At 39.3% G+C, this 17,371-nt stretch overlaps 1 protein-coding gene across 1 annotated transcript; it reads left to right on the top strand.

Annotated features, from left to right (window-relative positions):
- Positions 1 to 9,997: 9,997 nt before the first annotated feature.
- LOC139310164 (olfactory receptor 2AK2-like) lies at positions 9,998 to 10,933 on the top strand. The gene has a single exon (XM_070934326.1). The coding sequence runs from the start codon at positions 9,998 to 10,000 to the stop codon at positions 10,931 to 10,933; it is 936 nt and encodes a 311-aa protein (XP_070790427.1).
- Positions 10,934 to 17,371: the final 6,438 nt, after the last annotated feature.

Genomic DNA, 17,371 nt, shown 5'->3' with positions numbered 1-17,371 from the left:
TGCAATTCTTCCAAGCATCTTTCATTCCCACCACCACCACCACCAAACACAGTTGCTTTGAAAAGTTGAATTCTGGTATTATGTTTGGGACTATGTTTCAAGGGGTGTTTTGGTGCCAGATGTTGCACAATTTTAGTTTGTTAACAAATTAAAATTTTTATAAATTTTGTAAGTCAGCATTGAAAAATATAATTTTGATATATATTATTCTGTGGCACATAAATTTAATTAATAAATTAATTAATTAATACAATGTAGGACTAAGTCTGTCTCTCTCTCTCTCTGTGTCTCTATCTATCTATCTATCTATCTATCTATCTATCTATCATCTATCTATCTATCATCTAACTTCATCCATCCATCCATCCATAGATCAATTTACTAAAAAGTAACAAAATACATTAAAATAGAATTTTTTTGCCATTAGGATAGAATTGGGGTGAAAATGCATGTCAGTCTTGCCAAATATATGAATTATAAAATCCACAAAGCCCAGTTGATGCCGTGGTCAAGGATTATCTGAATTTTAGACCAAAGCTTGGGATTGATTGGTTGATTTCTTAGATTTTTATCCTACCTCAGGAGGGTTAATTTTCCCCACAACAAAGAATATTGTGAGTGGGTGGACTGAGGGCAATTGACCCACTCAAAGTCCTGGAGGAAACAGGAACCTAATCTGGGTATTCTTTCTCCTTTGCTCTTCTGTCTCCCTGGCCTCACCTTGAAAGCATCTGTTGCCTATCTCTTTCATCCTGATCTAGCTCCCTGCACAGTTTTGAGTTTTTAAAAGCCAGAAAAATATTTTCCTTAATAGTAAGCACAAAAGAAAAGATTCTTGAATGCTACCATAATATGCTATACAAGAGAGAGTCTGTATGAGCAGTCACAGATCCCAAAGAAAAAATCTGCAATGTTCAGAATATATAAACAAAAGGTGTCCTTTCTCTAAGCAGGAGACAGAATATTCTCTTTATCCAACTCCTGTCAAAATAATTAAACATTAATGAGAAGCTTTAATTTTGTATCTCTGATAAAGGAGAACGATATTGTTGAACAATGAAAAAAATAAGGATTCGTTTATCAAGATGAGGAGACAGTTTGTTTTTTTCCTACTCAAGCAAAGGGTCATCTGCATTGCCAGGCATGTGGTTAAAATGAGATTTTACACATGTGTGCACACACAAACACAAACACACACAAACAGAGGCAGAAAGAGAAAATACAAGAGCAAACCTGAGTGTCATTTACTGTGTTATGAATTCCTGGATATACAGTAGAAAGAATACTATTGTTAGTATTATATTATTATAATATAATATAATATTATACACACACACACACACACACACACATATATATATATATATATATATAGTTTTAATTTATATGCCACCCTTCTCTGGAGACTCAGGGTGGCTTACAATGCATTAAGCAATAGCCTTCATACTTTTGTATATTTATACAAAGTCACCTTATTGCCCCCACAATCTGGGTCCTCATTTTAGCTACCTTTGAAAGGATGGAAGGCTGAGTCAACCTTGAACCTGGTGAGATTTGAATTTGCGGTAATTGCAAGCAGCAGTTGTTAATAACAGTGCTTTAGTCCACTGTACTATCAGGCTCTTACTTATATTACTTTACATACAATATATAACAATAATATTATTATTTTATTTTTACTGATAAATCTATATATCTATATCTAAATATGTTTCTTTCTTTCTTTCTATCTATCTATCTATCTATCTATCTATCTATCTATCTATCTATATATATATATATATCTAGCTAGCTAGCTAGCTGTATATATAGATCAAATTATAGTTGTTTTCATGTTGTAATTATAATTGTCTGCCTGAAAGTTATTTTCAAATACAGTTTTATGAATGGCTGCGGTATGAACTTTTATAAAATATCCACTTTCCAGGAACAATTGTCTCTTCAGAAATCAAGAATTACATACCTGCAGGTGTTCACAACAGCAAACAGAAAGAACAGGGTCTTTTAAAGTCAGAAAGCTCCATTTGAGTTTCGGATTCTTTGCTCAGCTGAATTTTTTTTTCATTGTTTCTTTCATGGCTTGCTTAAATCATGCCATCTGATTCTATTCAAATATATTGTAATTATTTTTTACAATGCAAAATTCATTGTCTTGCATCCTTCAGGAAACAAGCAACTTCCATTCTGAAAATTAGTGAGACAAACTGCAATTTTCAGAAACCAAATCAGGGAGAAAACATTGTGCTACAGATCTACATAAAGATCTAATTTTTAAAAATATAGACTCTGATAGTAGAGTCATTTACACACCGTGAGACACACACACACATACACACTGAAAATAAGAAATAGACACAATAGCTAACAGATTAACTATCTATAACCAACATAATTAAATGTTTAGTTAATAACTGAGGAATGGAGAAAAAAAACCCTGTCTATTCATTATGAAAAAAAATCAAGTTACAGATGATGTTCTTGTCATTCTCCCTGCAGCCAAGCTTATATGCAGGGAAAGGTTCTGAGCAACTTCTACTTCAGGGAATTTGGTTCTCAGTCCAAGATTTTAATTAAGATACCATTTCAAAAGTGAGAAGTTCAAAGCATAAGATTACATCGTTCATTTTGCAGGATTTTTAGTTTATTTTATCATATAATATATGATACGTTTTACCTAGGATGGCTTATCTCACACCTTCCTTAGGCATCCTATTCTAAAGGGTGAGGATTGGTCCCAATCATTAAGATGTTTACATCCGCATCTGTCGAGGAATAAGAATGGGGGTAAATTTATAGGAATTTGTTTATTGGATGTAGAGGATGCCTGATTTGAGCCAACTTTGGGCAGGTTTCATTAAAAAGTAAGAGCAGAACTATTAGTCCAGCAGAATGAAAGCTGTGTGTTGTCTGGTGTGCTTCCTAAATACACAGTTTTGCAGGAGTTACAGTCAGTGGTGGGATTCAAATAATTTAACAACCGGTTCTCTGCCCTAATGATTTCTTCCAACAACCAATTCACCAAACTGCTCAGAAAGTTAACAACCGGTTCTCCTGAAGTGGTGCGAATTGGCTGAATCCCACCACTGGTTACAGTCCTTTAGATTTCCCAACCTATAGAAACCTGCTCATTATAATCACCTTCCATATTGTTTCTAGAAGCATTAGACAATTTTGTGCCTTTTGATATATAGATGTGTAAACCAGGGGTGGGTTTTACTTACCTTTACTACCGGTTTGCAACGGGGGCCGCGCATGCACGCTCTTCTGCGCATGCGCAAAAGCATTTTGATGACATCAGGGTCAGTGGGCGGAGCCTCCCGCTGGTTTTACTACTGGTTCTATAGAACCGGTGCGAACCGGGGGCAACCCATCACTGGTGTAAACACTGTACATTCTTGCCCAGTGTCCATGTCTCTCTGTTCCTCTCTCTTCCGCTGCCTTGCTGCTTTTTATCTCTTTTTGATCACTTAACTTTGAGGTTTCCTGATATTTAATAAAGTAAATCTCACCAAGCATTTTTTTTTTTTTTTGTAGTGGAGCTGGTGAGAGTAACATGAGTGTTTGTTTTGGCCTGGATATAGGGAATGACTGGGAGTGTCTATGGAGATTCTTGGTCATCCAGGTTATGGTTAACAGATGTTGTGGCCCGTATGCGGCCTGTGCAGCTAGAAGCTGATTCAGACAGTGAGGAGGCTGGTGTGGTGCTGTGCTAGCATCCTGTGCAGCTGGCACTCGAGTCGGACAATAAGGAGGCTGGAAAAGATGTGGTGCCAGAGGCGGGGATTCAGCCAGGGCCTTCAGAACCTCCAGAAGCTCCCTTAAGTGAAGAGAACGAAGAGGAGGAGCCTCTTCTCGATGCATGGGCGCGCAGAGCTGCCAAAAGGCAGGAGTGGCTCCTCAAGAGGAGGTCTCCTCGAGAGTAAGGCTTGGGGCTGATTGGCCACTCCTGTTATGTATTGATACTTTTGAGCGGGAGTTTCAAACCTGCTATCGTTTCTGATTGGCTGACAGTCCCTCCTGGATTGTATATAAGGAGGGCTGCAGCCTCTGAGTTTTTGCTGAAGTCTCACTGTAAATTAAAGAGCTGTTGTCACTTGCTTGGTTGTGCCTCTCGTTATTCCCGAACCACTTCAACTCCCTTAGTCTATTTTAGGAGGAATGCCAACTGAAGCAATTTGCAGGGAATAACTTCATTCACATACCTTCGTGTCTTGTCTTGCTTATCTTATCAACTTTCTGCAAATTGCTTCTGGGCATTCTGCCAACTATAGTAAGCTTTCAGTTATTATTCTTTGAATTCTTGGCAGCTGTTAATGCAATTAATTAACAGCTGTTGTTGTAAAAGACTGGTTTATTCAGTAAACTAAGGTTTGAATGGACTTTGCGTGTGCTGTGTTCTTTGGGGTCCACAGCTGGGGCAGAACAACAGAATAACAGTGTCAGTTTTGGAAGACAGGTTTGGAAGACCCTGACAAACAGAGTTGGAAGGGACCGTGTAAGTCATTAGTCCAACCCCACACCCCACACAAGCAAGAGACCCTACACCATTTCTGATAGATGGCAGTCCAGCCTCTTCTTGAAAGCTCCCAATGGTGAGGCTCCCACAACTTCTGAAGGCAAGCTGGTTGGTTGATTGTTTGATTGTTCTCACTGTCAGAAAATTTCTCCTTATTTCTAGGTTGAATTTCTCCTTGATCAGTTTCCATCCATTATTCCTTGTCTGGCCTTCAGATGCTTTGGAAAATAGGTTGACCCCCTCCTCTCTGTGGCAGCCCCTCAAATATTGGAACATTGCTATCATGGTTGTCCCAAAGGTGCTTTTTTCAAGAAGCAACTGGACTTCCTTGTTTTTCTTTGAAAATGTTTCGCTTCTCGTTCAAGAAGCTTCTCCAGCTCTGACTTCAGCTCCCCACCATCCAGTCAGAGCTGAAGAAGCTTCTTAGATGAGAAGCGAAATATCTTCAAAGAAAAACAAGGAAGTCCAGTCGCCTTTTGAAAAAGCACCTTTGGGATTGACTCAGTGGTGAAATCAGAATTTTTTTACTACCGGTTCTGTGGGCGTGGTGTGGCTTGGTGGGCGTGGTTTGGTGGGTGTGGCAAGGGAAGGATACTGCAAAATCTCCATTCCCACCCCACTCTGGGGCCAGCCAGAGGTGGTATTTGCCAGTTCTCCGAACTACTTGAAATTTCCGCTCCGGTTCTCCAGAACCTGCCAGAACCTGCTGGATTTCAACCCTGGATTGACTGCACTGGAGGCAAACTAATAAAGAGGTTATACACAATAAATACCCAGCAGCAAACATAGCTTACTTTCCAAGATAAAATGCATGACCTCTAAACTCATGCAGACATTCTCTTTCAGCACGTTGAATGGAAAAACTCAAATCACATAAAAAACAATTCATGATTTGTCATAAAGAATTCCATGCAATATTTGAAGACATCGTCCAAATTGGAAAATTTAAAGGGATTGTTGATCCTTCTGCAATGCTAGATATTTAGGGAGTTCCTCAGACCCAAACATAGGTTTCATTCTAAGCTGCTGGACTAATGTTTTTACTGTTACTTTTTAATGAAAGCCCCTCAGAGTCGCTTTGAGTTATGTAGCCTCTACATCTTATAAATAAATTCCTGTAAAGTTATGCTCATTTCTCAACAGATGCGGCTGTAAGTGTATTGATGATTAGGACCAGTTAGGATAGGATGCCTAAGGAAGGTGTGAGATAAACCATCATAGCTATTCCCAATCATCATGTGTTCATTAGGAGAATAATGAAAGAAGGTCTTCTGAACAGTTGCACATAAAATCACCCTCTTAGCTAATGGATGCCAGACAACTCTGCCTGAAATGGAGTAAGATATGGTAACTTCTTGGATGGAAGCTTCAGGGCTGGAGGCAAGACTGTCAACTCAAAGAGACATCCTGGAAAAAGAGGTTGATTGAGATGTGTTTGAATATTAGTAGCTCGGGTTGGTAGTTGGGCTGTTGGTTTGAACTCCAAGCTTGGCAATTTGGTTGCAAACATTTCATCACTATTTGAGGAGACATCATCTGTGTGCTTTGAATTGTGCTTGTCCATTGGAACACTGGTCTTTAAATATCAGGTGAAATCAAGGAGAGAAAGAAAATTCCTTGAAGCCTGCTTTTCCACCAAGAAGTCAATAAACAGACATATTGACATTGATCCAGTTTACCAATCGTTGAGAACAAAAGAACTGCATCAACTGCAATCCCGAAGATAGCATTTAAAATGAACAAACAAGAAAAAGAAGAATCAGACTATTATAAAATATGGAATAGTTGGTATAATTGGTTAAAAATTAGAAATATACAAAAAATATAGGGGATATATTACCGATTGATACATATATATGTAATAAAAATATTATTAGATTACAGAAAGGTGAAGGAATATATTATAAGTAGAATTGTAGAACGTCACTCTGAAAAAATGCTTAAGAAGAAATTATATTCTTTTTGTGTATATGTAGTATAAATGTTCGTTGTGTATATGTTACGTATGTCTTTTTTAATATTTATATTCAATAAAAACTATTTAAAAAAATAAAAATAAAATGAACAAACAGGCATCCCACTATGCAACAGTAAAAATCACAAGCCATCAGCTCACAAGACATCGGACCACAAGAGCCAAGGTGGCGCAGTGGTTAGAGGGCAGTACTGCAGGCTACTTCAGCTGACTGCTAGCTGCAGTTCAGCAGATCGAATCTCACCGGCTCAAGGTTGACTCAGCCTTCCATCCTTCCGAGGTGGGTAAAATGAGGGCCCAGATTGTTGAGGGCAATATGCTAACACTGTAAAGTGTTTAGAGAGGGCTGTAAAGCACTATGAAGTGGTGTATAAGTCTAAGTGCTATTGCTATCTTAGTAACAACAACCAGCCATTCAAACAATCCAAAACCAGACCATGACTCAGAAGCATTTGAACACTAATTTACATCACACAGACAGGACTTAAAACCAAAGACCATGTCTCAGTAACAACAGCTAATCAACAATCAGACTCAGAAGTAACAAACAACATCCACACTAATTTGCATCACATAAAAAAAGGTATTTAAAGACCAGTGTTCTGACAGACGAGCACAATTCAAAATGCACTGACAATGTCTCCTCAAATGGTGATGAAATGTTTTCAACCAAATTGCCAAGCTCGGAGCTCAAACCAATAGTCCAACTCTAGGCTTAACTTGATCCTTGCAGGTGGATGTATCCTGGTTTGCTTAGCTTCTAGAACCACTCCAGTTGTCTGGGTGCTCTCATCTGCTGAAGCTTTTGAGAAGAAAGCAGGGTGGAAACACCTCCCTTATTGCTAAGAAATCTAAGAGAGATGCTCATGCAGAGACCATGACTTAAACTTGATCTGGAGGAGGTGTTAGCAATAGGAAATGAAATGTACAGTATGTTATGCTGGCAGAGTGAGTTTGCTCAGAAAGAAGGAGATCCTTCTGTGCAAGACCTGGGAGCAGAACACAGGCAGTTCTGAGATCTGAAGAGACGGGTTTGAGGTTTAGTTCAGTTTGAGGCTCAAACAAAGCACAGTACCAGAACTACAGTATTTTTCAGAGTATAAGATGCACCTTTTTCCCCCAAAAAAGAGGGTGAAAATCTGGGTGCGTTTTATATTCCGAATGCAGCCCTGCCCAGCTTCTCAAACGGAGGTTTCAGAGGCTGAAAAAAGCATCAGAAACGAAGCTTCAGAAAAGAAGCCTCCAAACAGAGCTTCAGAGGCTTATTTTCTGAAGCTGTTTCGGAGGCTTTCAGAGGCAGGAAAAAAAGTTTTTCTGAAATGGAGTTTCAGAAGTTTCAGAGTTTCAGAAGTTTCAGAGGCACGGTTTTAATTAAGGTGCAGTTCCTTTTGAAACTCCACCTTAATTAAAACCGTGAAAAGAGAACCAGATTCCCTAAAGAAGAATTCTCTCAGAATCTCTCCTGGGATATAGAAAGACTTCGTTGACTGTAGGGAGAATGACAAGAAAAGCGACCCTAACTTGAGCTTTTCAAAATGAACGCACATTTTTTTTTCTTCCTTCAATTATTACTAAATTAACATTGAATTATGTTGGTTAAGATAATTAAGGCAGGAAAAAACGGACTGAGTCTATTTCTTATTTTCTCTCTTTACTTTCTCGCCATTGCTGTGCATAAGTAATCCTAGAATTACAGTCTATATGTTTAAGAATTAGATCTATATCTGACCATATCAAAATCAGGTCAATGCTTGCTACTGATCTGTAAATCTCTAGCACATATTTTTTTTCTCCTCGATTTGATTTTTTTAAAGTTGCAGTTTGTCTCACTAATTTTCAGAATGGAAACTGCTTGTCTCCTGAAGGATGTAGGACAATGAATCTTGCACTGAAAGAATAAACACAAGGTATTTGAACAGAATCACGTTGCATGGCTTGAGGAAGCCATGAAAGAAGAATAGAATAGAATAGAATAGAATAGAATAGAATAGAATAGAATAGAATAGAATAGAATAGAATAGAATAGAATAGAATAGAATAGAATAACAGAGTTGGAAGGGACCTTGGAGGTCTTCTAGTCCAACCCCCTACTTAGGCAGGAAACCTTACACCACTTCAGACAAATGGTTATCCAATCTCTTCTTAAAAACTTCCAGTGTTGGAGCATTTACAACTTCTGGAGGCAAGTTGTTCCACTGATTAATTGTTCTAACAAATTTCTTCTTAGTTCTAGATTGCTTCTCTCCTTGATTAGTTTCCACCCATTGCTTCTTGTCCTACCTTCAGGTGCTTTGGAGAATAACTCGACCTCCTTTTCTTTGTGGCAGCCCCTGAGATAGTGGAACACTGCTATCATGTCTCCCCTAGTCCTTCTTTTCATTAAACTAGACATACCTAGTTCCTGCAACCGTTCTTAAAAAAGAATTCAGTTGAGCAAAAATTCAGAACCTCAAATGGAGCTTTTCGGTTTTAAAACCCCGTTTTCCTCATTTGCTGTGGCCAACATCTGCAGGTATGTAATGCTTCATTTCTAAAGAGATAATTATCATGAAGTATATTGAGTTTGTGTTTGTGTGTGTGTGTATACAAACACCATAACAGCAATAATATAATAGCAATAATTGTATCCCTGCTATATCCAGGAATTCATGAGGCAGTAAATGACACTCCTGGTGTGCTCCTCTACGTGCGTGAATGTGTGTGCAGATGTATGTGTGAGCATGCACATTTGTGTGTGGTTAAACTCAAAATTTCATTTTAAGCATACCCCTGACAATGCAGATCACTCTTTACTTGAATAAACACATCTGTTTGCCTGAACTCGATAAACAAGTACTTATTTTCCAGATGCTCAACACTTTCAACTTCCTTTGCTGCTCTTTATCCGAGATGCAAAACTGAAGCTTGTCATTAATGTTTAATTGTCTCAACATAAATCGGATGAAGAGAACATTCTGCCTCCTGCTTTGAATATTAAACAAGGGCCACCTCTTGTGTGGACATTCAGAGCATTTCAGATTTTTGACTTGGGGCTTGTGACTGCTCATAGAGGCTCTCTCTCTTGCAGCATATTATGATAGTTTTCCTTTGTGCTTATTATTAAGGAAAATATTTTGGAGGGTTTTAAAGACAGAAATGTGCAGAGAGCTGGATCAGGATGAAATAGATAGGCAAGAGGACTATGAAGATTCTCAATCATCCAAGTCATGATTGTTTGAAAGATGCTTTTTCCAAAAGGCAACTGGACATTCTTGTTTTTTTCCTTTGAAAAAGTTTCACGTCTCATCCAAGAAGCTTCTTCAGTTCTAACGTGGATGAGAAGCAAAACATTTTCAAAGGAAACATTCTTTTGCAATGTCATTATCATCATTTTAGCCATTGTCTATCCACTGCAGAGGGTGGGAGGAAAATATCTATCAATAATTATGGATTTCAACTGCTTTATGATAGAAGTTCTCCCAAATTATTTTTGTATCTTTAGATAAAAGCTTGACAGTGAAGGAGGAATGAGAGAGGAGAACATAACTTCATGGAGAGAATTTCTTCTGGTTGGCCTTCTGCATCAATGGTCACCCACCCTGTTCCTTTGGGGGCTTCTGTTCATGTTTCTGATTGTTCTGATAGGAAACAGTCTCCTTATTTTTCTGATTAAAACAGACTCTGGGCTTCACACCCCCATGTACTTCTTTCTTAGCCAATTGGCTTTCATGGACCTCTGCCAAGTTCTCTCCATTGTTCCACAAGTATTGGTCAGTTTTATAACCAACAGGTATACCATTTCACTCTATGGATGTGTTGTCCAGATTTCTATAACTTTGATTTTAGGGGGAGCAGAATGCCTCATCCTGGCAACCATGTCTTATGACAGGTACGTGGCCATCTGCAAACCTTTGCAATATCCCATCCTCATGAGGAGAAATGTCTGTTATATGATGTCAGTGGTGGCCTGGTTTTGGTCTACTGTCCAGGCTCTCACTTGCTCTCTTTATGTACTGCCCCTTCCCTACTGCAAATTCAATATAATTAACCATTACATGTGTGGTTATCCAGCTCTTATCCAGCTATCTTGCTCAGATAATTCTGCTTTTGAAAGAACAACCTATGCTGGAAATTTTCTGGTACTTCTCATCCCCATCTCAGTTATCCTCACGTCCTATGTTGCTATCCTCCTCCAAGTTGTGAGGGTACGATCTTCTCAAAGGAGCCACAAAGCCTTAGGAACATGCATGTCTCACTTGTGTGTAGTTGGGATCTTCTATATAACTTGTCTTGCAACATACATGAAACCTGCATCCTCTTATTCACCACAGGAAGCCATGATTAATACACTGTTCTTTACCATTGTACCTGCCATGACAAACCCCTTCATATATAGCTTGAGGAATCGAGATGTCTTGGAAGCATTGAAGAAAATCTTTGGAAAACTCTACTTGCATTACTGACTTGATAGGTACAACATAATAGTGGTACAAGATAATTTCTTTTTGAAATCTAGGGATTTGCTCCAATAGGAGTGAAGATGTTCTTGCTGTTATTATTTTATCCCATCCTACATGTGGAATTAAGGTGGTGAACATACCTAATAAACCTTCTTCCTATTTTTCCCACTATGGCAACCTTCAATACTTAATGACAACAGCTTGTTTGTTTTATTTGATCAATATAAATGTTGAAAACATGAATTAAACAATTGCATTCCTCAGCTAGAATCTAGTATATTATGTCCTCTGATTTACTTATGATGTCTTTTGTATGCCTAGAAATATTACTTTCACCTTCAGCCTCTGAACTGAAATATAAACCGTATATGATAATATGATCCTGCAGAGCTCCTATAAGGATTATGTATGCAAAATGCTTAGAAAGTTTTGAAATGCCTTATGAAATCTAAATATTTCCCTTCGCTTAATAAATTTTTTTACAATAATGTACAGGGATGAGGAATAATCCTAATGATTATATGCATTTCCGGCTATCAATAGCCCACTCAATATTAACAGATTGTGTCCTGTGTAGTTTACAGTCTTCTAACACACTGTGTATTGTGGTTTCCTATTGAATCTATTAAAGGAAAAATCGGTAAATGTTATAGATTGCAAATCTAGGTGTAAATGAGGCCAAGGTATAGCTATTCCATCCAATTACTGCAATGCTCTCTACATGGGGCTCCCCTTGAGGAGCACCCGGAGGCTCCAGTTGGTCCAGAATGCAGCTGCGCGGCTGGTTATGGGAGCAACGTGGCACTCCCATGTGACTCCCCTCCTGCACGAGCTGCACTGGCTCCCGGTGGTCTTCCGGGTGCGCTTCAAGGTTTTGGTCACCACCTTTAGAGCGCTCCATGGCTTAGGACCAGAGTATCTACGAGACCGCCTTCTGCCACCAGTAACCTCTCACCGACCAGTACGCTCCCATAGAGAGGGGCTTCTCAGGGTGCCGTCGACCAAACAGTGTCGACTGGCGGCCCTCAGGGGGAGAGCTTTCTCTGTGGGGGCACCTGCCATCTGGAACGAGCTCCCCCCGGAGATACGGAGGATTCCGGATCTGCGTGCTTTCCGCCGTGCCCTCAAAACATTCCTATTCCAGCAGGCTGGCCTGACCTAACCTCTCTTTTAAATTGCTTTTTAAATTTTAAATTTGTCTTATAAATTGGGGTGTTTTCTGGGCCAAAGGATTTAATGTATTTTAAATGGTTTAAACGTTTGTATTATATGTATTTTATTTTCTGGCTGTTCACCACCCTGAGTCCTTCGGGAGTAGGGTGGTATATAAATTATTATATAGGTCTTATATTTCCAGAAAATTGGGTCTCCACTTTCCACCTATACAAGCTGGGTTGTGAACGAAGGCAGCACACCCCACTTGTGATACTGTAAGAAGCATCTTATTATGGAGAGGAGCAACTGACTTCCCAGATAGCATCTTGATGATCATTCATTGATGCCACTTAAGGCCCTATTGATTAGGATACTAAAGGTTGGACAGATTATATTCTATTCTTCTAGAAGTTTTGGGAGTTGTCCCAGTAACTGGAGGGCATCTGTTTGGGAACAATTGGAATAGATTGTGGCACACAATAATTATCATGTCTAATAGCTATGACTACTCTCTGAAGCATGGTTGGTCAGAGATTCTGGTACACTGTGGGTTTCAGTGTCTGCTGTTGTAGAATTTTTAAGGGATAAATTTGGTTCAATGACCAGGACACTGTAGGATAAGGAAAAGCAGAGCCTGGAGGTGGAGTCAAAAAGGGAATCAGCCTGGAGTCATTATATTCCCACAAGCAGTCTAAATCCAACCCCTCTAGAATTCCATTAACCCTTATTTGGTGCCAAATTAGGGCTGGCCTTAGTTGACTAGATTCTGATGCATAGGCATGAGCAATAAATCAGTTTAATTGGAACTTAACATGTGGCCCTGATCTCTTCCACCTTACAGACTTATTGCACTGAAGCACCAGTTGATTTATTGATAGTGTTGGAGGCAAAGACAAGCCTAAAGAGGGAGGTGATTACAGTCCTTCATTGCACTAATTACTGTGTTTCCCCAAAAATAAGACCTCCCTGAATAATAAGCCCAATCGGGCTTTTGAGCGCATGCACGAAAATAAGCCCTCCCCCGAAAATAAGCCCTCCCAAAAAATATTTAAATGCATGCACAGCTGGTCCCTGCCATTTCCTCTGGTTAGGGTTAGGGAGACAGAGCTGGAAATCAGGTGAGATGGCAAGAGGAGCCCGGTCTTGTTCCACACGCTCCAAAATAATAAGACCTCCTTGAAAATAAGGCCAAGCGCTTATTTCAAGGTTCAAAAAAATATAAGACAGGGTCTTATTTTCAGGGAAACACGGTACAATGTACATTTATTTATTTAGTGTACGGCATACAAGATCATGAAAATCTACATGCTAGACACAATGCAGTCTTGACAGCCTAAATATATAGATGTGATTGGACATAGCAGCTAGATATTTCATTGAATGTAGCACACTGTTGTTATTTATTAGATTTAATGTAGCCACCCACTCCAGTGCTTAGTGAGGTCAGTGAGGCCATTAAGGTGTAACTATGAGGTTATGGGGAGGACTACCAAAACACTGGACATTTGAAAGGTAAGGAGATAGGATTCCATGAACATGGTTTCTTTCTAGGGAATTGATTTCTTTTGCTTTTCTAGAGTCCTACTACTAATACTACATTCATGTCGGGACCAATGAAGTGCTTCTGGGTTGAAAGGATTGAATGGTGACATCACCATTGTCTGGAGGATGCCCAGTTGCAAGCTCATTTCATATCCCTGTTAAGTTGTCCACTGGAAATGATACCCATCTATCTACTTGCAATCATCCGCTTTTGTACCAGTGAGTCAGCAGGAGCTGGAGCATGTGATGGAAGCTTACCTCATCCCACGGCATCAACCAGATCTCAACATGAGCCTTGATTGTCAGCCCAGCATCCCAATTATGTGAACCATCACACTCCCTGAGTCCTGCTTGCTTCCCAGGAATTTTTCCCAGCATTCCTTGGCCTTCTAAATCTTTTTATGGCTGAGCTGACAAATTTAGTTTCCCTGGGATAGTGTTTTGTAGAGGGAATAGCAAAAAACAATAGCACTTAGATTTACAGCCCACTCTAAGTGGTTTACAGAGTCAGCATTGTTGCCCCAACAATCTGAGTTCTCATTTTACTAACCTCAGAAGGATGGAAGGCTGAGTCAACCTTGAGCCTGGTGAGATTCGAATTGCAGGCAGCCAGCAGGCAGCAGAAGTAACCTTCAGTACTGCATTCTAACCACTGTGCCACCATGGCTCTTGAATAGTTGCCTAATTTGACCACATACATCTAATCTGGCCTTTCAGTTCTCTTTGGGAAGATTCATTTGGGTTATGGTCTTTTAGTTTACCACCATCACCAAATCCCCTGCATTTTGCTTCTCTGAAGCCCACCTGCCTGTCTTACTTGGATGGTCTGGGCTCTGGGGAATTTTGGGGTTTTTTTTAGATTTTGTTTGCTTGCAGTCCATGACTTTATTCATTGTATTTTCAAACTTAAATCTTTCTTTTTCTGGATTCTACCACCACATCAAAGTTGGTTCCATCCTTTTCATATTTTGGCACATTATCCCTTTCTATAGGAAAGAGAGAGTGGACATAGACCCCACCCTTTATATAATTTATTTCCATAGTCAAAGTTAATCAAAAGGGTCCCCAAGCTGGGAAGATATTTAAAACATAAAAAGAGAGATTTTTGAATTACATCATAAGTTAATTCTCAAGGTCTATTTCCCTAAAGGAAAAACTAACTCTGTCTCCTTAGAGACTTTAAATCCTAACATGCCTGAGTCATCTGAATGCTAGAAATTATTTAGGTGTTAGTGTCAGGAGCAGGAACACCAGCTCCCAGAGATGATGTAATCTCCACCTAGAATGATCCATGAGAGGCTGAGCTGTTCCGGGGTTCTGATACCGGTGAGTGCTTGTTGGTTCAGGAGTCAGAGATGACTGGCTGGAACGTCTACCTTGAAGAGTAGCTGCTAGGGAAGGTATATGAAGTGGGCTATTACTCTCATGTCCTTCTGACTGGCCTGCGTGGGACACTGAATGCTGGGCTGGATGGGTTGTTGGGCTGAACCATGTAGCTCTTCCTTATATGTCCTTATATGCATTTGAGAAAGAATATTCTCTTCCTTCTTTCCTTCCTTCCTTCCTTCCCTCCTTCCCTCCTTCCTTCCTTCCTTCCTTCCCTCCTTCCCTCCTTCCCTCTTTCTTTCAAGAAAGCGTCTGGCCCCTTGCCACAGCAGCATATCAAAGTCTCAAGTCCAGGGACTTCTAGTGGAGGAATGGCAAACTAAACATGTCTCTGAGAGAGCAGAGATGCTGACCGTGGTTTTTCTAAACTTCTCCAGACAAAGAGGGGAAAGACAATCCCTCCCATGTGGTCCAGACAGCTGCTCCTTGTGAATAGTTTTCCATGGATCTGAGTACAGGTAGTCCTCAACTTATGTCCACAATTGAGCCCAAGATTTATGTTGCTAAGTCAAAAATTTATTAAGTGAGTTTTGTCTCATTTTACGACTTTTTTTGCCACATTTGTTAAATGAATCCCTGCAGTCCTTAAATTAGTAAAACGGTTGTTAAGTGAATCAGGCTTTCCCATTGACTTTGCTTGTCAGAAGATCACAAAAGGGGGATCATGTGATCCCGGGACGCTGCAACCATCATAAATGTGAGACAGTTGTCAAGCAGCCAAATGTAAATCCCATGACCCTGGGGATGCTTGCAATGGTCATAAGTGTGAAAAATGGTCATAGCTCACTTTTTTCAGTGCTGTTGTAACTTCGAGCGGTCACTAAAATGAACTGTTGTAAGTCGAGGACTACCAGTACTGGGAGACAAAGGAATCACAACTGACAAGCTCACAACTTTGGCAAATCAAGGACACCATGTTGTAATCATGTTCAGAAGCTCATCATTTCTCCACCAGAAGTTCTTAGACATGGAAAATTTTGTGTGTTGCTATGGCAAGGGTTCAGTGATCACTGTAGCTGCTCCTGCCAATGAAAGACACTTTCTTGCATCTATTTCCAAATGTTTTAGTTCCTTATTTAAATGGAGATTTTTTTCCCCCCACAATAAAATCTAGACAGTCTCATATCTCTCCTATTGAATTGGAGTACTACCACGCAAGCAAAATTGGAAGCAAAATCTACTAGAGGAGTCCTTGGTGCTCTCTGAGCTTGGTTGTTTTCTATTCACTAGTACTGATGATGTTATCTTGTTTGAGTAATGAAACATCTGCTAAAAAACAATACCCCAAGCTACAAATATTCTCCTTTATTGATGCACTAGAAAGTTTTCTCTGATCGTTTTTTTCTACTACTTTTTGAGATGGTTTTATAAATAGTATAAAGCCCATTAAGATTTTGTCCTTGGAAGGCAAGAGTGGGAAGAATTTGTGTAGAGAACATCTTTGGAAATATTTTGTTTCTAAGGTTACGTTAATGAAGTTGCATTGCGCTGTATACATACAGTTTGTTTATCTCCAGTGCAATTGGTGTTCAGAAGCCACAGAATGTATAGAGCTACTAGGGTTACATTTATAATAATTCACTTTATTGTCATTGCACCTCGTACAACGAAATTAAATGACCTGTGTATGCATTGTACCCTATGTATGCATGTATACATATATTTGTGCATTCATATTTGTTTGTTTATCTCAAATGCAGTTGGTGTTCTTTGAGCACACCCTATAGCACGCATAGAGACATAAAAACAGGCAAAGTTTTTAATTCTACAAACAGAATATTCCTACAGAAAGCTTCTTCTTTTAAAATGCTCCAAGGCATGATTATTTCACAACCTGTGATGTAGTTATTCACAATTTGCAACTGTACAGCACTGAAATATAAGATCTTCCTTAATATACCTTACAGATTATGTACATTTTTTTCTTCTATCAATGTCTCCACGTATTGCAAAACAGCTTCTGCAGTTTTTTAAGGCAAGAAGAAAACCCAAAGGATTGGAATAGGCACAACCTGTTCATAAAAATGGTTTGTACAAAAAAATAAAAATTGAATGTTAAAGGGGAGAGAGAATCAGGATTACAGATTGAGAAATACGTTCTCAATTAATGCAACAAATACTACACCTTCCAGTGAACTGGTCTTTGAAATCTGGATGTTAAAATAAGTGGAAGGAGGCACTCAAAGGGGACATGAAGGATTGCAAATAATCATTGAATATAGGAAATGAGAATGGAAAGAGGACAGAGGACATGAAATAAATTGCAGTGGGACATGAATGACTACTTTGATCTATTCCAAACTTCTAGTTTACTATAATTTAATTTTCCACGTTCTTCAAATATAAACCTGCCTATAT

Source organism: Pituophis catenifer, unplaced genomic scaffold (assembly GCF_029215685.1).
Source record: "Pituophis catenifer annectens isolate HBS135680 unplaced genomic scaffold, rPitCat1.0.hap2 SCAF_2, whole genome shotgun sequence".
Lineage (NCBI taxonomy): Eukaryota > Metazoa > Chordata > Lepidosauria > Squamata > Colubridae > Pituophis > Pituophis catenifer.
Note: the sequence above shows the minus strand (reverse complement) of the source record. Positions and strands in the feature narration are given on the sequence as shown.

Excerpts from the sequence above, each read along its gene's own strand:
- LOC139310164 (XM_070934326.1), top strand. The coding sequence starts at position 9,998 with ATGAGAGAGGAGAACATAACTTCATGGAGAGAATTTCTTCTGGTTGGC.